Here is a 23,184-nt window from a genome sequence, read left to right as displayed (position 1 = left end):
TGAAGTTCGATTTAAATGAACTAGAGTAGGTAATAAATTTTCCTTTTTTTTCTTTTATTTTCTTTACAATATATTACTAATCTAAAAATATCTTTAATTTCTAAAGTATTAGATCCATTTTTTACCGCCAAAGTTTGATATATTCTTAAGATATGGTAAGAAAGATAAACCTTTCCTATTAAAATTAAGGACTGAGTATATAAACTAGAATTCAATATGAAATAAAATTTTATAAGAAATGATAGGTCAGCTATTAAATGTTGCAAAGAAAAGTTTTACTTATATAATTGGTAAACGTGGAGATTTGGTTTGTGTGAAAGATATACATAAGAACAGAATAAAAAATGAAATAGAACAGCTTAGATCTAATCAATGCCCTCTAAGTAATTGTGAAATTATTGGATATAATGGGCAAGGATCATTAAATTGTCATTATCATGTACATAAAGTAATAATGGATGATGCACAAAATACATCTATACGTAATCACTGGATATTAATTGATATATCAATAGTATTAGAAAAAGTGGAGAAATTTCAAGATAATAGGGTTAATGTAGAGATTTTATTATATAAAGATTTTCCTTTTAGCCCTCCTGATATAATTTTTCCGAAAACATTTTGTTTTCCAAGTTTAAGTGATGGTAGAAGTTACATATCTGATATATTACATTATGAATGGTCTCCTAGTATTACTTTATTATCATTAATTAATAAGATTCAGGATTTTTTATTAGATTACCATTCATATACTGAATGTATTGGATATAGTGATATATATATTGGTAGTTATAGAAGTGTTTTATGTTTTAATTATCAATGCACAGATTCAGTTATATATCCAATTTATGGTTTCCAATTAGACATAAATCCTGAAACTTATAAGAACTGTATATCTAGAAAGATTCAGAAACTTAATATTAATATTTGTAAAAAATCAACTTTGAGAATAACTGATAGATTATATAATTCTTTTCTACCAATACCATTAAATAAATATGGTATTACAAGACAATCATCTACATGGCGATTAGATGAATCAAGTTTAATTGTAGACTTAGTATTTAGTAGAACAAACATAATGATATGTGATTCTACATTAACAATTGTAGAATCAGGTATTAATAATATTACTAATAGTTCTACAAGTTCTTATTCAGAGTCTACATCTCTGCAAGGTTCTATAATACTTTGGATGTATATATCGGCTATAACACATATAATAGATCACACTGGAAAATTACTTTGGGGATATCATGGTACAGTACCACAATTGATAAACGATAAAATTAGTAGTTCATTATTAGAAGGTTGTTGTATACTAGTAATAAGTTATGATCCAAGTTTTGATAAATCTGCAATTACACTTTTTAAATCTAATGAAATTATTCAAATTCCTAAGATGAATACAAATCCTACTATTTTACAATTGAAGTTCCATAATAATAAGAGTGAACATGAACAAAATTGTTGTTTATCCTTTATGAATGCAATTATAACTAAGATATCTAAGCTTGGGAATAATTTCCCAAATATTTATAATTCAAATTGGGATACAGATTTTCAAATTGAATACTTAACAAATCTCGTTAAAACATATGAATCATGTATATTAGATAGTAATATCATAGATAAGAATTCAAGCCATATGTTACCATGTATTATATATAGATGGCTGGTATTAAGTTCAAAGTTAGTTGAAATTTTGGCCCATTTAGAAGAAGATCAAGATAATAATAAAAATGAAATAGAGGAATTAGTTACACAAGAACATGAAGATAATAGGAAAACAATTGAATTATTGAAATCTCAACAATTAGTAAGTAGAATGCAACAAATTCTAGTAAATCCAATTGTAAAGAATATACTAAATAAAGTTTCTAAAAATAATGTCACTGTAATAGATAAATGTAGCCAAGAAGATATGAGATATGATCAAAAAAGTGAAGATGATATTAAGCATATAGATGATGGGATAAATATAAAATATTCAGATGAATATAAAGATAATGAAGATATTAAAGATAACGATGATATTAAAAATAACAAGGATATTAAAGATAATAACGATATTAAAGATAACGATAAATTTGATAATTATACCTTAAATAATTCAATATATAGTGAAAATTTTACTGATAAACAATTAAATATAATCGATAATCAATTAAATGCAATTGATAGAGATCATTCTGAAGATTCTTATTCAACATAATTTAATTTTACAAATAATACATGATATTTTCTTTATATTTTAGATTTCTTTATTTACAATCTTGAATAACAATATTAATCTTTCAAATAAAATCTTTAAAAATTTGAATAATATTCAAATGAGTATTAACATTATCTATATTGAATTTATAAACTTACTTTTGCTCTATTATCAGATATATCTTGCTTCAACTTTAAATATCTACGTAATTTTCATTTTTATTAATTTGAGTATTTATTTAAATATATAGAAATAAGAGGATAATTGAAAATACCTTAAATTATTTTGGTTCTCTTGTTTAATTTTATCTCTACATGTATTAAATGAATTGAATAATTCAATACAAAGTTTTTCTCTATTCTATTATTAATTAAAGAAAGTTTATTTTAAGATTAATATATAAATAATAAGATCTTATAAAACTTACATGTCTTAACATATTTGAATTTGATTTTAAACATCGTAAATATAGTCCACCAGGTATTCTACAAGGATGGTCAATTTTCGTTGAATTTCTAAATATATCTAAATATATATCCACTATCTTTTGTTTTGCTGCATTACTAAGGGAATCTTCTAATTCAGGCTAAACATAATTAGTAATAGTTTAAATAAGAGATCAAAATCACCACATTTATAATTTAACTGTTAAATCATACCTTTTTATTAACTAAGTTATCCCACAATATTTTGTATTTTGGTGGTAAATTTGGATTATTTATCGATATTCCTGTGTAATTATGGTGATCTAGTAAAATTTTAATTGCTAAGTTTCTCTATATTTGACGATAAAGGAAATATTGAAATAAAAAGACAAGCATTATAGAAATATTTAATAAAGTTTAAGATGATATCAAATTAAGAATATAAATTACAAATACTAAAAAGTTAAGTGTACAGAATATAAAACATTACCTCCATATTAAATCTTCTTGTTAAAAACCAGTCTTTTAGTTCACTTTCAATTGACTTAATCTCAAATTTAGCTTGTTCATATGGTATTTCAGGAAGTAATGTAGTATCTTCACCAGAATTATATGGTGTACTATCCAAATTCTTCATAATAATTTACTTTGTTTATAATATATGTACAAATAGTGGATTTTGGGGGTACATGAAGTTAAAAAGTGTCACAGATGCTACCCCCATTTATCGCGCCTAATAATTTAAGTGATCATATTTATCTATTAAAACTAAAGTTATTTTTTTGAGTAATATATAATTCAAATAAGACCTTTATTTAACCCTTCATTGGCTTTTATACAAAATACTATTGTTAATATATTATTGATACCTTTATTAATTGAGCCACTATTAATCTTCCAAGGCATAATTATCAAGTCATTGCAACGTCCCACCCTAACTTATCATAATAAGCGCTAAAAACGGTATCGACATACTGCTCCCCCCCACCCCTCTTTTAGAGTTGGAAATGTATATTACAACTGTAAAAGCGCAAATACTTAATGTCTACGTTGCTACATAGCGGATAAATAAAACGACTCATCGTAACTATCATTCTATTTGATTGTTTGTAATTTTAGAGCCTCAACTACTTTTCTGTATTGTAACTTCTAAATAATGTCAAACCCAATTGTATTTCTTGATATCTTAATTAATCAATCTCCTGCAGGCCGTATAAAGATAGAACTATTTGCTGATAAGGTCCCTTTGACTGCAGAGAACTTCCGTGCTCTTTGCACTGGTGAGAAGGGGATTGGTCAGTTAGGGAAGCCACTTTCATACAAGGGGTCATCTTTTCATCGTATCATCCCTCAATTTATGATTCAAGGTGGTGACTTCACACATGGTAATGGTACTGGTGGTGAATCAATTTATGGTTCTAAATTCCGTGATGAGAATTTTATTCTTCATCATGATCAACCATTTTTATTGTCAATGGCTAACGCTGGACCAAATACAAATGGGTCCCAATTCTTCATTACAACTGTTCCATGTAGTTGGCTAGATGGCAAACATGTAGTTTTTGGTAAAGTTATTGAGGGCCAGGATGTAGTTAAGGAGATTGAGAAATATGGCTCACAAAATGGAAAGCCAAGTAAAAGCATCATAATAACTGACTCAGGAATGGTCCAGTAGTATTTTTTTTTTTTTTCCTCTTCTTTACCTCTTTAATTGATTGATTATTTGATTTCTATCCAACTTTAGTCTTTGTACCTAATTTGTTTTTATTCTTGAACTACTTCATTGTTAAAATTTTCTATTAATTACCTTCGTTAATATCTAGTAAACTCTACAGTTACACAATTTAAAATTAGTACACTATTATTCTAATTATATATATTGTAGCTTTATAGTAGTAGCGTACTTCAATATACTGGATTTCATGGTATGTCTGATCTTCATTCTAGCTGTACAGGTGTTTATCAAATGTTATCTACCTGTTGATACATGTCATGGATTCAAAGGAAAGAAAAAAAAGGAAAAAGTAGGAAACAACTAGATTTACAATAAGATAATATAAAGATCAGCTCTACTCATTCTGAAATGATAATATCATATGAATCAAATCAGACTTCCTTGTTCTATTGCTAAATTCCAAATGAAGCTCTGTACATATGTCTTTAAGTTCTGCAACCTTCATTGCATTCAATATATTTTCATTATATTGTGGAATCTTCGCAATCTTTGCAATTTTACTTGCCTTTTTTGGCTTAGCTGATGTAAATTTATCCAATGTCTTCAATTCTGGAGCATCTTCAATGTTAGGACTTGCAGCTTCTGCAGCTCTAACAACACGTCCACGTAGTGTCGGGGGTCTTAATCTTCCCAAATTAGTTTTACATAATATCTCACCAAGTGGATTATTACTTTTTGAAACTACTGAATCCTTCATTTTATCAATATTTTCAGTTAAGTCATCTGTTTCTGGGCGTTTCAAACGACCTCTTTTCTTTATTGTTGTTTCCTCTTCCCCATTGATACCTTTACTATCATTAGAGCGTCGTTTACGATTCCTCAAAGCCTGAATAGTACTCATCTCATCATTTTTTTTCAATGATACTTGGTTCCTTAAATCTTGTAGTTTATTATGAGCATCAGCTAGTTGTTTAATCAAATCCTCCTTTTCTCTTATAATTTTATTTAATTCCTTCTCATATTTTTTCTCTTGCTTTAAAGATATATCAATAAGTTTCTCAAGTTCAAATAATCTACCTTCTTTAGATTCTAGATCACACTCTCTTTTACTCAATACTTCCGTTAATCTTGCAATTTCTTCTTGTAATTCTTCTTCAGATCTAATTTCAAGCTCTAATTGAGATTCTAATTCATTATTTCTATGTTTAATAATATCAACATATATATCAAAGACTTCTCTCTCATTATGAAGAATTTTCTCAGTAGAACCTTGTATAGATTCTATGCCATTTTTAATACATCCAGTAAATGGGTGGTAAGTACATATGAAATCTGTCATCTAAAAATGTCAAATATAGTGTTCAGCCTATCCAAACAAATATTTTTTTTCTCTCTTTAATTAATACACTAATATTTTTTTTTCCTCTATAAATTCCCACACAATCATCTTTTTTTAAGCTAGAAAAAGCATAAAGGATCACCATTTTAGAAAAAAAAAAGAAATCCACAAATAATCCCGCCTCTTTGTGGCGCCTTTGAAAAAGGCGCTCAAAGCCATTTTAGTGGGAAATATTCCATGTAATTAATCCCCAATAGATAAAATAAAATTAATTATATTTAAATTATAACCATTATAGTTCTCCTAATAAAACAATTTCTTCGAATTATATATTTAAAAAAAAATCACTTGATTGTTAAAAAAAAAAAAATATATATTATTTAACTTATTTTCCTGATTAGATCCTTCAAGTTCAGTCTTAATATATAGAGATCTACAAATTAGCCATATATGGAAATTAACCAAACCATCTTTTCTTTCTTATAGTATATGTAGCTGCAGATGTAGAACCACCATATTCGCCTACAAATGTTGAAATTGAAGATTTATTTGTATTTAAATTAGAAACATTGTCCACTTGATTAAGTGATATCTCGGATTCTTGGAGAGTTGATATATTATCACTATAGTTTGAATTTGATAATAAAATATTGTCATTTATTTGTGATCTCTTTAAAATATTAGATTGGTTTTTATCTTTTTCCTTTAATCTTTTCACTCCAGTTTCATAATCACGAAATTGCTGTCTAGGAGTTTGCATTGTCCTCCTGCTTAACCCTATAGAAACTATCTCAATAATAGCAAGTAAAACACCACCTACAAAAGCACTACGTGTTGCAGAACGCCAACCTCCTCTTAAAGCTAGTAAACCACCCGTAGCAGCACCCGCAAAAATTGCATTCCAATGATCTTCTCGTTGCCTAAGTGCAGTTATACTACAGTCAAAACAAGAAAATGTACCACCCCATACTGCAAAACTACTACCTATTATTGGAGCTCTTAAAGAACCAGCTGATAATCCAGATGAAAATATCTCACCTCTAGGAGCATTTCTAGCACCATGAAGAAAATTCCATAAAAAACCACCAACACATCCCATTCCAAAAGCACCTCCTAGATCTTCTATTATTCTGTCAGGACATGGATCACGAGAAAGATCACGGCTCATCTGCAATTAGTAGCTAAGTAATATTTATAGCTGATATCTATAGGAAAAAATAAATATAAAATAATATAAATAAACATAATCTACAAAATTCTAACTCGGTATCAGCGGGTACCAAGTAGTAATATATTGTTTTATCCCTGGATCTTATAAAAACTACTTGTTTTTTTCATTTTTAGATAGATTTAACAAAACTAGCCATATGTAATAATATATAATTTAGTGTTTTTATTATATAGGACAAATTTTTTTTTTTAATTAGTTAAAAGATTTATTTATCCTTAAGATAGTTAAATCTAAATAATTCTTCAATATTATCTATATGTCTTCTTATTAACATTATAAAATAGTTTGTTTTAACTAATAAATTAATTTAATATCTATATAAAGTATTTAAAATACCCTTCTTTAATCATTTTTTTTTTTGTTTATCATAATCTTCTATTTATTTTAGAAAGTTGCACACCACGACAGGATCGATAGCTCAGTGGTAGAGCAGGCGACTGCAGATCGTCTGGTCCCTGGTTCAAATCCGGGTCGGTCCTCCTTTTTTACAATAGACAATTTAAACATTAACTGTTCTTCATGTATTACCGCTTGTGCGTAGACGTAACGTATATATAGAGACATTAAAAAGCATGTTTCTTTATACGTATAAATAAAAAGGCCAGGTTATGTGTGTTGATGATGCAAAAGGAAAGATAATATCAGCATGACCGTGTGAGTATACAATTTAAAAGCTAATAAAAGTGCCAAGATTACTTTTCTTTTTTGTGTCTACGATTTTCCAATATAAATTTAATATTGGGTACTAAATACCAAAAAAAGGAATCTTGGAATATATAGATCATTTAAACAAGAATAAACCAAGCTATAAAAGATTACAAAAATATTTAGTAACTAGGTTGCTATTTAAATACAAATTTATATATTATTTCCTTATTATAAAAATTTGGAATATAAATGAGTCCTAATCCTGCATCTGGAGATGAAGAAGGTTCAGCACCTTCACATAATGTTCATCAATACCCAAGTGAACCAGATATTCATACAATGGCTTCTATTAAAGCAACACTTTCAAAAAAAGCAGAAGAATTAGTTAAGGCTGGTCAACCTTATGTAATGACAAGTTTAGGACCAATCCCATTGCCAGATAATGTTAGAAATCAAATTCCTGAAAAATTTGTAGCTGCTCCAGTATTAGAAGAACGTGAAGTTATTGTTGCTAAAAGAGAAGTGCAGGAAAGAATTATTGAAGTTCCACAAATTCAATATGAACATAAATTTGTAGAAGTTCCTCAAAAAGTTGTTGTAGAAAAAATTATTCCTATACCAAAAGATGTTGTAAGAGAAGTTGAAATTCCTAGATACACAGCAACTGTTGAGGAAAAAGTTATTGAAGTACCACAAGGTATTAAATTTGTTGAAGTTCCAGTAGAAGTTCCAATTGCTTATCCACCAAGAATTGTCCCTGTGCCTAAACCACAAATTGTTGAGAGAATTGTTGAATTATCACGTCCAGTTATTGAAGAAAGATTACTTGAAATACCTCAAAAAGTATATCGTCAGGTACCATATTACAAGGATGTAGAGGTTCCATTTGTAGTTCCTAGATATGTTGAGAAATTGGTTGAAGTTCCATTTCATCCTGGAATGTTATTAGAGGATCTGAATCAACCATTTCCAGTTCCTCAATCTAATCCATTTATTGGTTCAGCTCCACCAAGTGCTCCTTTATTATCAATGCCTCCACCTATGTATGTTCAAGAAGAAACTGATGAATCTGTTTCGGATGGTTTACCTTCTCATCCAGCAATACCACCATATCATATGTTACCACAACCTCAACCAGGTGTTATTCCACAAATGATCCCCTTAGCAAATCCTTATGCAGCTTTCCCATTACCTCCAGGTGTAGTTATGCCTCAACATATGCTTCATGCTGGTAATACTGCTTACATTCCAGGTAAAACACCTATACCTTTTAATGCTCCTTCTCAATCATCTCAACATTTATTACAAGGTGCTCAAATTGTTCACCCATTACCACAAATACCACAACAATTTAATCATTATCCTCCAAATCATCCACAACAATAAAATTTTATCATAATAAAAAGATCAACTGAAATAGATTAAGCTAGCAGAGTACATTGCAATTTATTGGTATATATACAAAATTTCTATTCACCTTTTTATTTTAGATTTTTAGAATAAGTTTCTATCTTTTTCATATGTTTTGTTTTAAATATACAATTAAGAATAATACTAGGGTACAATATAATGAATATAATGTCAAATAATATCCACTCACTTTTCATTTCTTATTTTCTAATATTTATATTATTTGGAATTTAATTATTCTAATATTAATTCTAGAAGTATTTACATCTTTTAGATTATATCTATAAAGTAATAGAAAGATAGATAAAAAAAAAAAAAAAACAATATTACATACTAAATTATAAAGATTCTTATAATTTTACTGATATTATTTTATTATTAATTTACAATATTACTTGGATTACTTATTCGCATGTCTCAGTAATTACTAAATGTTAGATTAGGCGCTAAAATTCTGCACTTTTTTTGGTACCCAAATTGTCACTTGTTACTATACACTTTTTTATTAAATTTTTTTATATAAAGATTTATTTTACATAATATCTATCTACAAATTGAAAAAAAATATATTTAATTATTATAAATTTAAGTAATAAAATAAACTGTAATATTTCGACTAAAATAGTCATGAACTTATAGAGTATTTATATTTGGTTAATACAAGTAAATGTTACAAAAAGATATAAACAACGATTCTGGAATAAATGAAAGAATGGAAACTTGTTGTCCAAGTCCAATGAAGATATTTTCACCAGATTTTATTTATAAAAAAATGCCATGTCGTTCTGCACTAAATTTTGGTGAAAATCTGTCGCAATTCTCTGGTGGTAACTTTTTCTTAGAGTATCCTGTACCTCAATATCCAAATAATGAAATTTTACCTAGTGGTATGAATTCATTAATAGAACCAAAACCATTAAGTTCATTTTCATCTCCTGTAGGTGATTTAGAGAGAACTATTGCTCATTATCGTCGTACTTCAGATTTTTTGTGGAATAGTAATAGTATTACATTATCACCTACACATTCTGGGTCATCAGATGTATTATTTTTCGATAGAAGAGATAGTCCAGTTAATTCAGATATATTAAAGACTAATGGGTCATTTGATAAAGTTTTGGGAGGGAGAAGAAGTATAAGTTTAATATTTCCAGTAGGATCTAGATTAGATAGGATTTCTACTAATGATTTTCTTGGTTATACTCAATTACCCTCAGATACTGAACATAGTGATATTACAATGGGTATTGATCATTTATCTAATTCAAATTCTTTTGAAAAATTTTTTTCAACAGCTGATAATCATAAAAAAATGTTATAAATTAGAAAATAAAAAAAAATGTAGACAAATAGAGGTTACATGTATTGCGCCAAAAAAAGCGCCTTATGATATCTTAATATTTATTTCATGGATTATAATATTTGGAATTATTCCCCTAAATAATGAAATTATCCTTTAGCTTAAATTAACTTATATATATAGAAATATTGTGAAGTATACTTCTCAATGGTTGTATATATAAGTAGAATTACTAAATATATTGTATTAATTTTATATTAGGATTAAATATTAATTATTTAGATTAATTAGAACTTTTTTTTTTTCTTCTTTCTTTTTTCTTTTTCTTATCTATAATATTGTATATATAGTATTTTTAAAATAATTAAATAGAGGACATATCTAATATTAGAACAAGTTTGTATAAAAATTTCAGTTGATTTATTAGATTTAATATTAATAGTCAAAATAACTTTATATTAGTGTTTATTAATAATTAAAACTAGTCCTTAATAAGATTCCAATATAGTTTTTCTAATATTAGAAAATTATGAATAAATTGTAAAATATCTTTATAGATAAAAATTTGACAACATATTATATAATTATATTAATTTACAAAATACTAGTAATTGAAATAGATAATTAATGATTAAGACTCTTAGTTTACAATAATAATTTCAATATATTATATATTTTATAATGATAAGTTATAAGTTATAATGAAACTTCTTCGAATATTTCATTAAATATAATATTAGAAACAATTTAAATAAGTATTACTAAAATATTTATAAATTAGAAAACCAACTTTTTTCATTATTTATAAATATAATCAATATATATTTATATTAATTATATATATAACTATCAAATATATCAAGTGAGTAATCAGGAACATTTCTTAAGGTTTGAATAATAATAAATACATGATAACATCCAGGAATAAAGCATAATGAACCTATAATTAAAGATGGAATAGATTCACTAAAATTTCCACTAATTAAATTATTTGTCCCAATAGTTAAAAATACTCCACCAAGTATAAATAATAAAAGTGCAATTGCAATAAGTCTCCAAGGCTTAGGCCTTTGTCTCAAGGGTTTTCTGGGTTGTAAAGAAAATTTGGGACTTCCTCTTTTATTATTTTCCATTATATTAATTTAATTAATTTGATTAGATTCTATTATATAAATAACATAAAATATATGAGAAATGAAAAAAAAAAAAGATAATTCTAGTAGAGAAAAAGGTGCCTTGACCCGTGATCGAAACGGGGACCTTAAGATCTTCAGTCTCACGCTCTCCCAACTGAGCTATCAAGGCAATCTGTTGAGAGATATGAATTCTATAATATAAATAAGATAGTAAATATAAACAAGTACTTCTTTTTTTAAAGTAATATTTTCTGAAATTCTCTAGTATCCCGTATTATATAAAGACTTATTATATTATTTGATATAATCTTTCAAATATATTATTTAGTTATTAATAATTTAAAATATGTCTACATGGGATATATTAGATAATAAAGTTTTAAATTTAACTTTTATTATATCTTTAATAAGAATATTTAAAATGTGATATCTTAGTGTAAATCATAGGAAATTTGCACTTTGTAAAGGAATATCTTGTAACTACTTCTAAATTAATAAGCTGATGCTTAAGTCAAATAGATATATATACATATATATTATATTGTAAATTGACTTCTCCTTCCCTAACTTTATTTCCTTTCTTTCTTTTAAATATTAAACCTTATAAATTAAGAACTTAATTTTATTATTAATATCCTACAATAACTTCGTAAATAAAAAGATACTAATATAACATCGATGTTACCCGCTTGAGGTTTTTTTTATTTTCCATATCGAATATTATTTAGGCGCTCTATAGATTTATACGTAATTTGTATGTCTCAAACCATGTAAAACTACAGAGTTACAAAAGTAATCAAAGATATATAATATTGGATAAAGTTTATACAAGTTTACTATAAAGTCTAGTTAAATTACTCTAAAATATTAAATAATTACAATCAGAATAAGTAGACCATATTTATAAACTTGTAGGATATGTCGGATTCAACATCTACATTACCCCAACATATACCCGTGGTTGCACCTCCATCTGTTGTTCTAACTCAAAATGATGCTGCAGCTCCATCTACATCAATTTTAACATGCTGTTCGGGACCACAAAGTATTGAACAAGGAAGTGATCCAGCTATAAGTATGAGTGTACCTCCACAAATTGGTAGCGTACGGTTTGCATCAACTAATACAACTATTGTAACTAGTAGTGGTTTAATGTCATTTGATGAATTTTTAAGAAAGGGAGCTCCAGTTGATAAGATGTTAATGCCACCATTTCCACAAGTTCCTGGAATACCTATGTTTGAAGATGGCACACCAGATATTGGTACAATACATTCAACATGTAATATTGTTAATTTGTCCCAAACAAGTCAAAATAATACTTTACCTAGTAGTGAGATTAATTCTGGCATTCAAACTCCTCATACAATAAATGACTAGAAGTTTTTGATTCTGTTAAGTAATAAACTAAGGATGTGATCTCATAATGAGATGTTAGTAAGGTATATATTACAAAGAGACATCAATTAATTTAAATACATTTGTTATATTTAAGGATTCTAAAATATAGAAGTATGATTGTCTTATTTATCTTATATATACAATTTATTACCATAAGTATTAACCTTACTAATCATTTATTAGCAATGCAAGTAACATAGATTTAGATATGGAAAAAGAAAATAAAACTAGGGATCCTATAAATAAGTACTTTCCACTTTTCTTTTTTCTTCCTTTTCTTTCATAAATCTTAAATTAAGTAGAGTAGTAAATTAAGATTAGTTTTATAAGATCTATTAATAAATTAATACATATATTTTATTTAAGTGGAGTTGACCATAAAGTGATCCTTTCTTCCCACTCAAATATATCTGTTGTATTCTGTAACTCATCAATATCAAATATTGATGAATCTAATAACTGTAAATAATCTTCTAAATAAGAATCATTTGGATACTCTAAGCTATTAAGTTTGTGATTATTTATTGAGCTATTGATATTAATATCCATATTTGTTACTGTATTATTTCGTGATATGTTTAATAAATTTACATTATCTAAATCTTCAATAAGTATTTTATCAAGCTCATCCACTATTTGATGAGTATTTTCATTAATAATAGAAGATTTATTATTATTAATATCAATATTATAATCAAAATTTTTTTCTATTTCAAAATTTGATAACAATTCATCTTTAATTATCTGATCTGCCTTATCATCATAAAAATTAATATTCATATTATCTTTTTGATATTCAAATAAATGTTGAAATTTATGTTTTTTATATAAAAAATCATGAGAATTATAACTTGGTAATCTAATATTTTGATAATAACTTTGATTAAGAATAATATCAACAAAATTCTCAATAAAATTGAGATATTGGGGTAATGATGAATATAAATATGTATGAATAGAATGAATTAATACATTTCTAGGTACTATAATGAATTGTTTAAATGTTTTGATTCCCAAATTATTAATTAATTCTATGGCCCCAATTTGTGACATTCCTTTAATAGTTTTACAAAGTTTTTTTACAGCTATATAAGAATTTGGAATTATAGAAAGTGAAATTTCTGGATGAATAAAAATAAGATTTTGAATTTTTTGAAGATGATTTTGAAATATTAATCCTAAGCTCCACCAATTTAATTTTCGACAAAATATGATACAAGAATTGGACATAGTTATAGTACTAGTAAGAAGTTGTTGAATATCACTATTTGTAACTCCTTGAAAACAATTTATAATTTGTTTTATAGGAACTCCGCGTATAAGTGATGATAATAATAAAGATGCATAAAAACGTTGGTAACGTCTGTACCTTTGCTTATCCTTTAATTGGCAAGGTAAATTGGTTTCACCTTTTTGAGAAACATGACCAACTATTTGTATATCAAATCCTAATTTTTTAATTGAATAATGTTCTTTTAATGTACTCCTACATAATATTTCATATAGATTTGGCCAATTAATATTATAATAAGAATATGAATAAGTATTTTGTGTTTTATTATTATTTATAGAAATAGATTCATTATTTGGTGGAAAAGGAGTTACCATATATGTTAAAAATATTGGACTTTCAATTAAAAATTGAGAATTAGCTTTTTTTAATTCTAAATATAATTCATAACCATTAGATGGTGATAAACCTGCTGTTGCTACTGCTCTTCCTAAATCTGTACACATATAATCAAGAGTAAAACCAAATTTAAAAGATTCACTATTATATTTTACAATCATTCTATTATTTAATAACAAAGATAAAACTTTTGAAAATAGATCATGAATGTAATTTTTGGATTGAATTTGAAATGGCATAAGAATACATTCTTTTAACATTTCAAGTAAATTAACTCTAATATGAGTATAGTTATAAATATTATTTGTAAATTGTGCAATATTTGAAGATAAACTTGTAATCAGTTCTAATATTAATCTTGCTAAACCATTAATATTAGTTATAAATGTACTTTTTAAAGGCAAAAGATCACTTGTCATCAATTCTAAAGTTTTTGAAAATTCCTCAGTTTTATAATTTATTAATATAAAACTCTCACCATAAATTCCTCTTTGTCCAGCTCTTCCAGCTCTCCCAGACATTTGTTTATATTCTGCTGATGTAAGAAATGATTTACCAATACTAATTCCGCGAAATATAACTCTTTTAGATGGTAAATTAACTCCTGCAGCTAATGTAGATGTAGCTGTTAATAGAAGGATACTACCATTCCTATAACCTTTTTCTACTATATTCCTTTCAGTATGAGATAATCCAGAGTGATGATATGCTATTCCCTTACTTATACACTCATATAAAATATTAATATTTGTATTTTTTGATTTCTTATGATATTTTTGTAACTCTTTGATTAACTGTAATCTCTCATACTCTATACGTTTGATCATATCATTATTAATTAAATTTATCCTACTTATTTTGGTTATATCTATATTATCATAAACTTTTTTAGATAAACATCTTGTATAAAATAAAGCTGTTGTTTCAACTGAATATTTAGAAGGACAAAAAACTAGTACACTGTCACCCTTACTTAAAGCTTCCCAAGCTAATAACAATAAATCTTTCATATCTACTATAGGATATTTCCATTTAGAATTATTTATTAATTCTTCATCAATTTCAATACTATTTAAATTACTTTCAGATCTTAAATTCTGTTTATTCCATGTACTTAATAAACATAAATTATTATTTATTTTATTATTTATATTTAATGAATCTTCAAATGAAAAATTCATAGATTTTGATATTTTATCTATAGAATATTGATTATCTAATAAATTTAGTATATTATCATCATTTATCTCTATATTATTAATAATATCATGTTCATTATCCAAAATATCAAACTTATTGGATTCCTCATACATAGGTTTTTGATAAATTATGCCATCAATTACAATATATTCTCTTAATGGTACAGGACGAAAATTTGTTTGGTATACAACTGCATCTAACCAATATCCAATAGATGAAAGATTAGGTAATGTAGCACTCATACCAACAATTTGTATATAATTTGAGTTGTTCAAAATATCTTTATTTATACGCGATAATAATCTAATCTTTGTTAATATAACTTCCAATATGTAACCTCTTTGTTCATCTCCAAGTAAATGTAATTCATCTATTATAATTATACCAAGCCTATCAAAAAGTATTTCACGTTCAATATATGCATTAATTAATGAGTTTGCCTTCTCAATAGTAGCCACTCCTATATCAAATGACTCAGACAAAGAAGTTTTACTTCCATAATGAAATTCATGTACAGATAAATTACAAGTTATACCAGCATCATAATAATTTTTACATTTCTCTGATACTAAGGATACAAATGGTAAAATTACAAGGGCACTTCTCCGCCTTTTAGTAACTGTTCTAAACATTAGTAGCTCACTAACTAGAGTCTTACCTCCACTTGTAGGTGCAGAGTATATTAAATTTTTACCTTGTAGTACCCCTGGCTGAGTAATACACTCATATTGCCAAGGATACAATTTTGTTAATCCCTTCTTAGTATAATGATCAATTAATCGAAAATCCAAATCTAAAAAATCTAAACCATATCGAAAATTATTATTTTTAGATATTTCAAGGTTTGTTTCATTATTAAAAGTCATATTATTCAGATTATTTGAATTATTTGTATTTACATCTAATTTAAAGGCTTGTTCAGTATCAAATTCAAGTAAAGTATGCATTAAATCCTTGTCTCTATACAACTCATTACAATCATATCCTGAATATAAATTTTCCTTAAGAATTATCTCATAAATTTCACTTCCTTATTTGTAAGGTTATCTATCAAAATCAATAATGTATTCTATTACACAAGAGAGGATGAGCTCCTCACTACTATAATTTATATACACCGCATATGTGATCATAAGATTCTTTATATTAAAAATGAATCATTATAATCAACTAAATTAGATTTAAGGAATTTATTATCAATTTTTAAGTACTTATTATAAAGATTTAAAATATCAATGTGCCGAGACCTTAAGAGGGTGCAAAATTGCAAGGATCTTGGGATACAATCACAACTTAAAAAAAAGATATCTTCCGAAAAACATCAAGTTATTTTAAAAAATGTTTATATTAATATATTTTAATTAATAGAAGGATAAGGTTTTGTAGTTTTATATTATTAAACAACTCCACAAAAATATCACTTTGATACAGAACGTGATTTGGCCGCCCAATATAAATTTCATGTACTAAAGTACGAAAGTGTCCAAATTTACCAACTCCTAAAAGAGTTGAACTTACCTAACTTGGTCATTCTCAGTAGTATTGAACCATCAATTTTTATTTATGAATTTCTTTTGCTTTCAAAAGCTACAATGAGCTGGTATATACTTATAGCAAACCTCTCAACTCTTTTTACGCTATTAATTTCGGTATATAACATAGGACAGCAATATACTCATTTACAACGTCCAAAATTTCAGCTTTATATTTGTCGTATTCTCTCAATGATTCCTGTATATGCAATTTTATCTCATATTTCATTTATTTCACCGTCTCATGCTGTTATATTGAATATTATTAGAGATTGCTATGAAGCCTATGTATTATTTTCATTTCTCAAATTATTAATTTATTTCCTAGATGGTGATAATGCTGTTATAAAGAGCTTAGAAGAAAGAGGTTACCTTGTCAATATATTCCCTCATCATCATATTTTTTATTTAATTAATATACTAGATTATACTAGTGAACACTTACCTGATTATACTTACAAAAAGCAAATCAATAAATTATGTAATGGTAATAATCATTGCTGTCGTGAAAATAAGAATACATTGATAAGTAAATGTAATGATGTAATTCCTTGCTGTAATTGTTGCAGATATTATAAAGAAGTTATACGCTTTTATACATTTATTAAATTGGGTGTATTACAATTTGTGATAATTAAACCTACTGTTGCGCTTTCAGCTTTATATCTTGAAAGTATTGGTAAATATGGTGCAGGTTCTTTTTCATTAGATACTGGATTTCCATATCTTGCATTTTTGAATGGTGTTTCTGTTTCATTAACAATATACTCATTATTTTTGTTATATATATCAGTATATGAGAAGTTAAGACCAATGAAACCTATACTCAAGTTCCTATGTATCAAACTTATTGTCTTTGTTAATTCTTGGCAATCTTTAATTATCTCTTTATTATCTACAGTTAATATTCTTCCATTAGAACCTATAAAAGCTTTATTTATAAATAATTGGCTACTTACTTTGGAGATGAGTATATTTGCTATAATCTATGGCTTTGCATTTTCATATAAAGACTTTATATCTACTCGTTACATTTATAATAAAGATAATTATACATCTAAATTTATAACAGAGAAATCTAGCTTAAATATAGATCATGATTACCATGATATTGAATCTAATAATACTTTCCCTATAAACATCAATACTCATGGAAAAAAAGTTCTAGATAATGTTTTAACTATATTAAGTCCCCAAGATATTATTCAAGATGCTCAGAAAACTTTTAAGATGATTGGAAACTCTAGTAGTTTAATTTATTCAGGGTCTACTATTATTGAGTCAATTATATTAACTGATAGTATCCCAATGAAACTAGTTAAGTTTGAGGATTTCTGAAGTTATTTTGATATTTCTAAAAATTATTAGTACATAAAATTTATTAATCTTGTTCTTTTATAATCTACTAATGCAATGTAGCTTTGTTACAATATTTTAAGTAATTTTAAATGACTCACGCGCCATTTTTAGCGCTCGTTTCCCCACAAATTTACAAGTTGAAGATATTGCCTTAATTTCTATTTTTGGATATAGCTATCTTGAAAATGGTAATCTCTGAGTCGTTGTCTGAGATCCATAGGTGAGTTTATTATACTTTTTAATTATGGTGATATTGTATTGAAAAACTAGGGAATATCTTTTTTAGAACTTTACAAAAATCAAATCCCTTAAATAATCCTAGATTAGATTTCTCGGAAATTTTAACTAATTGTAATGATGTAGAGGTATGTTTATAAAATTATTTAGTACTTTTGTGATTTATTATTGATATTATTATTTAGAATCGTAAGAGAAGATGGAAGGGAGCATGTTGTCATGCATTAGAATGTGTATCTGCATTGTCACATTTATCTAGTACTAATGTTGATGAATTATCAAATGGTCAGGAACTTTTAAAATTGGAAGATAATTTATCTGAAAGGCGTCAGGATATTGAGGGGCAATTAAGGAAGCTAAATAGAGATATTGATTATAGTAGAACTCAGCTAAATAAGATAATAGAGGATATACTAACTGAAATCAGTATATTAGTTGAGGATTATAAGATATTGAGACATGAATTTGTTCAAAAAACGTCGAATATACCATTTATAATTGAAGAGGGGGCAAGACAACAGGATGAAAATTTTAGTGACATTAGTAAGACTGGATCTGTAGATGATATCCGTAATTTACAAAAAATTGGAGATGGATTATTGAGTGAAATTGAGAAACAAAGTAGAGAAGAAAATAAAATTAATGATGAGATTAAGGAATTAGAATTACAATGGAGTTCTTGTAGGCAAAAGAATCAAAGATTAGAAAATGAAATTTTACTCAGGAAGACAGAAGCAACATGTCAAGAAACCCAAGTAGAGGCCCATATTAATTCAAGATTGAGTAGATCATCTAATTATGGAGCCTCAAATGAAAATTTCAACCAATTAAATAGGAGAAATAGTATTGCTAAGTGGATTGGAAGACTATCTTGTACAAATGATTGTAATAAATATGAGAAGGAAGTAATTGAAGGAGATGAGAACGAAGATATAGAAGGTGAACTAGAAGTTTTAAATTTATTGAGTATAGTTAAAGTTAATGATTACATTGAATTAAATGAAATAAATGGGGATAATTTTAGTACACCTAATAGCTATAAGTTATATCTAAAGATTGATCCATCTCCTTGTTTGGATATATTTCTAGATCCTAATTTTGATTATCCTCCAGAATTGAAATTATTAAATACAGAAAATATTAAGGAAATTTCAAATGAATCTTTATTTTCAGATGGTCCATTAGAACTTTGCTTAAATTCTAAGGGTGGATATGGATTCAAGACATTTCAAGAAATTGAACTTTCTGAGAATAGTTGCAATACTAAGCTCAGCCAAGAAGAAATTGCAATGTTTAATATTTTTGTGGGGGAATTAAAAAAAAACGAAAATGTCCCAATTTCATCTATTGGTAAGCTACTTTGCAGTGCTCTAAAATGAATGGAATTTTTTTTCTAGATATACAATTATAAGACAACAAAAAAAGCTTAAATATTAAATATTTTAAAATTCTGAATTTAAATTTCCTATATTCTTACTAATTAAAAATTGTTAGTTGGGATCTAATTATTTATAATATATAATAGCATTAATAGACAAGTATTCATGTATATATTAACCTAGTGATATATTCTTATTTATAAGATTAATTATATTTTTGAATTATTATCTCTTTAAATATTATAATAATTTGTATACTATAGTCAGAAATAACTAGTAATTATGTATGATTTGCCCAGGAATTTCCAACTATACCTTATATATTCAAAAATTAATTAACATTAGATCTTTACTAAGGTTTTTGCATAATTGCAAGTTTTATCCAGGGTGAAAGCATTCCATTGAATAAAATACAAGATCTGTTATTATTAAATCTCAAGGAATGTATTTTTATTTTAGATAATTCCCTTGAAGTCATTGAATTATCTTCTAAAACAGGCTCTAAATTTTCTTCCATAAGGGTACTACCATAATATATTTGCCTAAATATTTCATCCTCATTTTCATATACGAATTGTGAGGCTTTACCAAAAGCTTCAGAATTGTCAGTTGAAATGTTTGATATAACCGAAATACCTCCCAACTTTCCTGACAACTTATCCCATAAACTCTTTGTTTCATCTTTTACTCCCATCTCATACTTTGGTAATTTAGTAGTTATTTTATTATGGATTACCTTATATTCTTCATTTAAGATATAACGAAGTCTTCGGATTTTATCTTGAAGCTTGTATTCAGCTGATAAATCACCAAAATCATTTTCTTGTTCAGTTTCTATACAAAGATCTCCATTAACCAAGAGTTCCCCAAATACTTCATCGACACATCTTTCCAGATGTGATAGTTTACCTTGTAATGTATACTTCATCATTTGACCAAGTTCACTCATATTATATTTGCTTATAACTAGTTGAAAAATTGATATGAGTTCATGATGTTTATGTAGAGCTCTTACATACTTTTCACATTCTTGAAGAAAATAACTCATATATTCATCTTTTTTATCTTTTAAAAAAAGTTTAAGACTTAAATAATCACTTTTTCTTTTTTCATTTATAGTAATATATCTTGAATATCTTTTAAAACTACTAACTCCATACTTTTTTAAGGGTCCAAATCTATTTGTTGATCTAATAACATATCGCTTTCCTGCATAAGTAATATTATTATATCTGTTGATATTTGATTTAGGTAATACTCTAAATTTTCCAAAACAAATCTTCTTATTGTCATATATTTTTGGTGTTCTGCATTTGCGAAGTAACTTATGCGAATAACTCAAACAACCCTTTTGAATTCTAATTGTGTCCAGATAAATATTCATTAGAGTAATTTTATTTTTTCTTAATTTAGTTACTTTACAAATACTTCCTTTATTTAAACTATTTGATTTCTCTTTTTGCTCTTCAGTTTGATTATCAGATACTAATAAATTATTAGATTCCGCATGTATTAGCCTTTCTATTGTAAAAGATGGCTTTTCTCTCTTTACTTCCTTAGTTTTCAATTCAATATCTGATTTATTTACCTTGATATTCAACTTCGATATGCTTTTAACTACTTTTATCTTTTGAGTTTGGTCATTCTTTTCTTTAGGAAATATCATCTTAGTACATGGATATTTAGTAACATCAGTATTTTTTATAGGATTCAATATTACTTTACTAGGTTCCTCTTGTTCAATACTTTTCATGTTATGATCCGATTTACTTGAGAATTCATTATATTGGGAATTATATCCTTGTAAATTTCCCAACTCTTTTGGAATCATTTTTTTAAGAGATTCCAAAATCAAATCTTCATTAGGTTGCTCTGATGTCCAAGATATATCATGTAAAATTGTTACACTCTTTTTTCCTCCAGTTTCTAATATAGGACTCATTTCTTTTTTAGGTAAAGAAGTTGGAGCTTTAAATATGGATAATAATTTCACAGATATAAGCTCATAATATTGATTTCTTAAATAACGTCTTTTTTCAACCTTTTCAAATATATGATACCAAATAAATTGCCTACTTCGAATTTTGTGTAGTTCAAAACAATAGTAGTTCCAATTTTTATAATTTGAACACATTTTCGATGTATTTAATGGTAATTTTATAATTGGTTTCACAAAAGTCTTATCATCAATACGTATCTTCTTAGTTTCATTTTCATTTGAATCTAAATATGGTGGTGATAAAGATAGAATTGGAACTAACTTTGTTGTTGAATCCAGTGAATTATCTAGTTCAGTTTTGTTTATATCTAAGAGTACTCTTTTATTTCTACCTTTTAACCACTTTTTTAAATAATCTTCTATCTTGTGTTCCTGTTCTTGTCTATATTTTTGAATAATCTCTTTATTTTCTATCTTACTTCTTTTCAAACGATTTTTTATCAACCACCTTTCTACAACACCTTCTTTAGGAATAGGAGTAGTTGTAGACACAGACCTACTCCTTGATCTAAAAGGCTCTTTATGCTCATCTAACTCCTTTTTTTTCTGATGGGAAAAAAAAGGTAACTGAAATTGTCTTATATGAAGTACTTCATCTCTTATTTCTTTCTGTTCACTTGAATAAATATTTTGCTGTCTTTTTATTCTTTTCTGTAATTTCCACCTTTTTACATATTGTTTAAATGTTTTACTTAGAAGAACTATTTGAAAAAAACTGTTTAGTAATCTCCTTACTTTTATTTTATCTACCCTATTCTTTAGCTCCTTACTAGTTCTTATTATTTCTGAGATATCATCTGTAACTTCAAGTTTTCTAGAACGTATTATATTAGAGAGTATATTTTCATTATAACAATTCAAAGATCTTGAAACTCTTATCCTATTTCTATCTCCATTCCAGTTCATTATAGGATACAAGAAACGTTCTTTATATATATCCTTTTTGCTCTTCAAATTAAATATTACATATCTATTACTCTAAAATAAGATTATTATTTTTCTTTGAAATAGTAACCCCAAATAAATTTATTCTACCTTATAATCAGAAGGTACCTCGATAAATCCGAC

The 23,184-nt window shown here is 26.5% G+C and overlaps 13 protein-coding genes and 2 non-coding genes across 15 annotated transcripts, besides 36 other annotated features; 8 read left to right on the top strand and 7 right to left on the bottom strand.

The window, feature by feature from the left end:
• Window positions 1-238: 238 nt before the first annotated feature.
• CMU_002820 (uncharacterized protein) lies at window positions 239-2,215 on the top strand (the record flags this gene model as incomplete). The annotated part of the gene is made up of 1 exon (XM_002142765.1): window positions 239-2,215. One exon carries the CDS (start codon window positions 239-241, stop codon window positions 2,213-2,215), a length of 1,977 nt encoding a protein of 658 aa, XP_002142801.1.
• Window positions 1,940-2,089: a sequence feature (T-rich).
• Window positions 2,212-2,330: a sequence feature (AT_rich).
• A 31-nt stretch (window positions 2,331-2,361) lies between these two features.
• CMU_002810 (uncharacterized protein) lies at window positions 2,362-3,277 on the bottom strand (the record flags this gene model as incomplete). Its single annotated transcript, XM_002142764.1, has 5 exons — window positions 2,362-2,416; window positions 2,490-2,575; window positions 2,643-2,801; window positions 2,875-2,991; window positions 3,131-3,277. 5 exons carry the CDS (start codon window positions 3,275-3,277, stop codon window positions 2,362-2,364), a joined length of 564 nt encoding a protein of 187 aa, XP_002142800.1.
• Window positions 2,422-2,464: a sequence feature (AT_rich).
• Window positions 2,577-2,625: a sequence feature (AT_rich).
• A 519-nt stretch (window positions 3,278-3,796) lies between the features above and the next one.
• On the top strand, window positions 3,797-4,315 carry CMU_002800 (peptidyl-prolyl cis-trans isomerase, putative; the record flags this gene model as incomplete). Its single annotated transcript, XM_002142763.1, has 1 exon — window positions 3,797-4,315. One exon carries the CDS (start codon window positions 3,797-3,799, stop codon window positions 4,313-4,315), a length of 519 nt encoding a protein of 172 aa, XP_002142799.1.
• A 394-nt stretch (window positions 4,316-4,709) lies between these two features.
• Window positions 4,710-5,654, bottom strand: CMU_002790 (uncharacterized protein; the record flags this gene model as incomplete). The annotated part of the gene is made up of 1 exon (XM_002142762.1): window positions 4,710-5,654. One exon carries the CDS (start codon window positions 5,652-5,654, stop codon window positions 4,710-4,712), a length of 945 nt encoding a protein of 314 aa, XP_002142798.1.
• Window positions 5,655-5,911: 257 nt separating this feature from the next.
• Window positions 5,912-5,943: a sequence feature (AT_rich).
• Window positions 5,944-5,977: 34 nt separating this feature from the next.
• Window positions 5,978-6,046: a sequence feature (AT_rich).
• Window positions 6,047-6,111: 65 nt separating this feature from the next.
• On the bottom strand, window positions 6,112-7,021 carry CMU_002780 (mitochondrial import inner membrane translocase subunit TIM17, putative; the record flags this gene model as incomplete). Its single annotated transcript, XM_002142761.1, has 2 exons — window positions 6,112-6,822; window positions 7,010-7,021. The coding sequence occupies 2 exons, from the start codon at window positions 7,019-7,021 to the stop codon at window positions 6,112-6,114; spliced, it is 723 nt and encodes a 240-aa protein (XP_002142797.1).
• Window positions 6,867-6,896: a sequence feature (AT_rich).
• A 3-nt stretch (window positions 7,022-7,024) lies between the features above and the next one.
• Window positions 7,025-7,098: a sequence feature (AT_rich).
• Window positions 7,099-7,149: 51 nt separating this feature from the next.
• Window positions 7,150-7,220: a sequence feature (AT_rich).
• Window positions 7,221-7,292: 72 nt separating this feature from the next.
• CMU_002770 lies at window positions 7,293-7,364 on the top strand. The gene has a single exon. It is a non-coding gene; the product is annotated as a tRNA-Cys (tRNA).
• A 364-nt stretch (window positions 7,365-7,728) lies between these two features.
• Window positions 7,729-7,773: a sequence feature (AT_rich).
• A 9-nt stretch (window positions 7,774-7,782) lies between these two features.
• On the top strand, window positions 7,783-8,919 carry CMU_002760 (uncharacterized protein; the record flags this gene model as incomplete). The annotated part of the gene is made up of 1 exon (XM_002142760.1): window positions 7,783-8,919. The coding sequence occupies one exon, from the start codon at window positions 7,783-7,785 to the stop codon at window positions 8,917-8,919; it is 1,137 nt and encodes a 378-aa protein (XP_002142796.1).
• A 224-nt stretch (window positions 8,920-9,143) lies between these two features.
• Window positions 9,144-9,194: a sequence feature (AT_rich).
• A 52-nt stretch (window positions 9,195-9,246) lies between these two features.
• Window positions 9,247-9,337: a sequence feature (AT_rich).
• Window positions 9,338-9,441: 104 nt separating this feature from the next.
• Window positions 9,442-9,545: a sequence feature (AT_rich).
• Window positions 9,546-9,610: 65 nt separating this feature from the next.
• On the top strand, window positions 9,611-10,264 carry CMU_002750 (uncharacterized protein; the record flags this gene model as incomplete). The annotated part of the gene is made up of 1 exon (XM_002142759.1): window positions 9,611-10,264. The coding sequence occupies one exon, from the start codon at window positions 9,611-9,613 to the stop codon at window positions 10,262-10,264; it is 654 nt and encodes a 217-aa protein (XP_002142795.1).
• Window positions 10,248-10,284: a sequence feature (AT_rich).
• A 192-nt stretch (window positions 10,285-10,476) lies between these two features.
• Window positions 10,477-10,533: a sequence feature (AT_rich).
• Window positions 10,534-10,537: 4 nt separating this feature from the next.
• Window positions 10,538-10,571: a microsatellite.
• A 3-nt stretch (window positions 10,572-10,574) lies between these two features.
• Window positions 10,575-10,614: a sequence feature (AT_rich).
• A 47-nt stretch (window positions 10,615-10,661) lies between these two features.
• Window positions 10,662-10,724: a sequence feature (AT_rich).
• Window positions 10,725-10,757: 33 nt separating this feature from the next.
• Window positions 10,758-10,840: a sequence feature (AT_rich).
• Window positions 10,841-10,892: 52 nt separating this feature from the next.
• Window positions 10,893-11,089: a sequence feature (AT_rich).
• Window positions 11,074-11,376, bottom strand: CMU_002740 (uncharacterized protein; the record flags this gene model as incomplete). Its single annotated transcript, XM_002142758.1, has 1 exon — window positions 11,074-11,376. The coding sequence occupies one exon, from the start codon at window positions 11,374-11,376 to the stop codon at window positions 11,074-11,076; it is 303 nt and encodes a 100-aa protein (XP_002142794.1).
• Window positions 11,375-11,432: a sequence feature (AT_rich).
• A 43-nt stretch (window positions 11,433-11,475) lies between these two features.
• Window positions 11,476-11,548, bottom strand: CMU_002730. The gene has a single exon. It is a non-coding gene; the product is annotated as a tRNA-Phe (tRNA).
• A 117-nt stretch (window positions 11,549-11,665) lies between these two features.
• Window positions 11,666-11,727: a sequence feature (AT_rich).
• An 11-nt stretch (window positions 11,728-11,738) lies between these two features.
• Window positions 11,739-11,802: a sequence feature (AT_rich).
• Window positions 11,803-11,964: 162 nt separating this feature from the next.
• Window positions 11,965-12,014: a sequence feature (AT_rich).
• A 283-nt stretch (window positions 12,015-12,297) lies between these two features.
• Window positions 12,298-12,759, top strand: CMU_002720 (uncharacterized protein; the record flags this gene model as incomplete). Its single annotated transcript, XM_002142757.1, has 1 exon — window positions 12,298-12,759. One exon carries the CDS (start codon window positions 12,298-12,300, stop codon window positions 12,757-12,759), a length of 462 nt encoding a protein of 153 aa, XP_002142793.1.
• A 354-nt stretch (window positions 12,760-13,113) lies between these two features.
• Window positions 13,114-13,145: a sequence feature (AT_rich).
• CMU_002710 (DEAD/DEAH box helicase family protein) lies at window positions 13,138-16,557 on the bottom strand (the record flags this gene model as incomplete). Its single annotated transcript, XM_002142756.1, has 1 exon — window positions 13,138-16,557. One exon carries the CDS (start codon window positions 16,555-16,557, stop codon window positions 13,138-13,140), a length of 3,420 nt encoding a protein of 1,139 aa, XP_002142792.1.
• Window positions 13,446-13,487: a sequence feature (AT_rich).
• Window positions 13,543-13,616: a sequence feature (AT_rich).
• Window positions 14,295-14,350: a sequence feature (AT_rich).
• Window positions 14,859-14,881: a sequence feature (AT_rich).
• Window positions 15,142-15,169: a sequence feature (AT_rich).
• Window positions 15,525-15,568: a sequence feature (AT_rich).
• Window positions 16,558-16,936: 379 nt separating the features above from the next.
• Window positions 16,937-16,977: a sequence feature (AT_rich).
• A 225-nt stretch (window positions 16,978-17,202) lies between these two features.
• Window positions 17,203-18,480, top strand: CMU_002700 (uncharacterized protein; the record flags this gene model as incomplete). The annotated part of the gene is made up of 1 exon (XM_002142755.1): window positions 17,203-18,480. The coding sequence occupies one exon, from the start codon at window positions 17,203-17,205 to the stop codon at window positions 18,478-18,480; it is 1,278 nt and encodes a 425-aa protein (XP_002142791.1).
• Window positions 17,540-17,562: a sequence feature (AT_rich).
• A 206-nt stretch (window positions 18,481-18,686) lies between the features above and the next one.
• CMU_002690 (uncharacterized protein) lies at window positions 18,687-20,117 on the top strand (the record flags this gene model as incomplete). The annotated part of the gene is made up of 3 exons (XM_002142754.1): window positions 18,687-18,721; window positions 18,788-18,866; window positions 18,924-20,117. The coding sequence occupies 3 exons, from the start codon at window positions 18,687-18,689 to the stop codon at window positions 20,115-20,117; spliced, it is 1,308 nt and encodes a 435-aa protein (XP_002142790.1).
• Window positions 20,118-20,164: 47 nt separating this feature from the next.
• Window positions 20,165-20,188: a sequence feature (AT_rich).
• A 52-nt stretch (window positions 20,189-20,240) lies between these two features.
• Window positions 20,241-20,262: a sequence feature (AT_rich).
• A 40-nt stretch (window positions 20,263-20,302) lies between these two features.
• Window positions 20,303-20,369: a sequence feature (AT_rich).
• Window positions 20,370-20,469: 100 nt separating this feature from the next.
• Window positions 20,470-23,022, bottom strand: CMU_002680 (uncharacterized protein; the record flags this gene model as incomplete). The annotated part of the gene is made up of 1 exon (XM_002142753.1): window positions 20,470-23,022. One exon carries the CDS (start codon window positions 23,020-23,022, stop codon window positions 20,470-20,472), a length of 2,553 nt encoding a protein of 850 aa, XP_002142789.1.
• Between the last annotated feature and the right edge of the window lie 162 nt (window positions 23,023-23,184).

The sequence above is a fragment of the Cryptosporidium muris genome, genomic scaffold (assembly GCF_000006515.1).
Source record: "Cryptosporidium muris RN66 scf_1106632353993 genomic scaffold, whole genome shotgun sequence".
In the NCBI taxonomy this organism is placed as follows: Eukaryota; Apicomplexa; class Conoidasida; order Eucoccidiorida; family Cryptosporidiidae; genus Cryptosporidium; species Cryptosporidium muris.
This window is presented reverse-complemented; position numbering and strand designations above follow the sequence as displayed.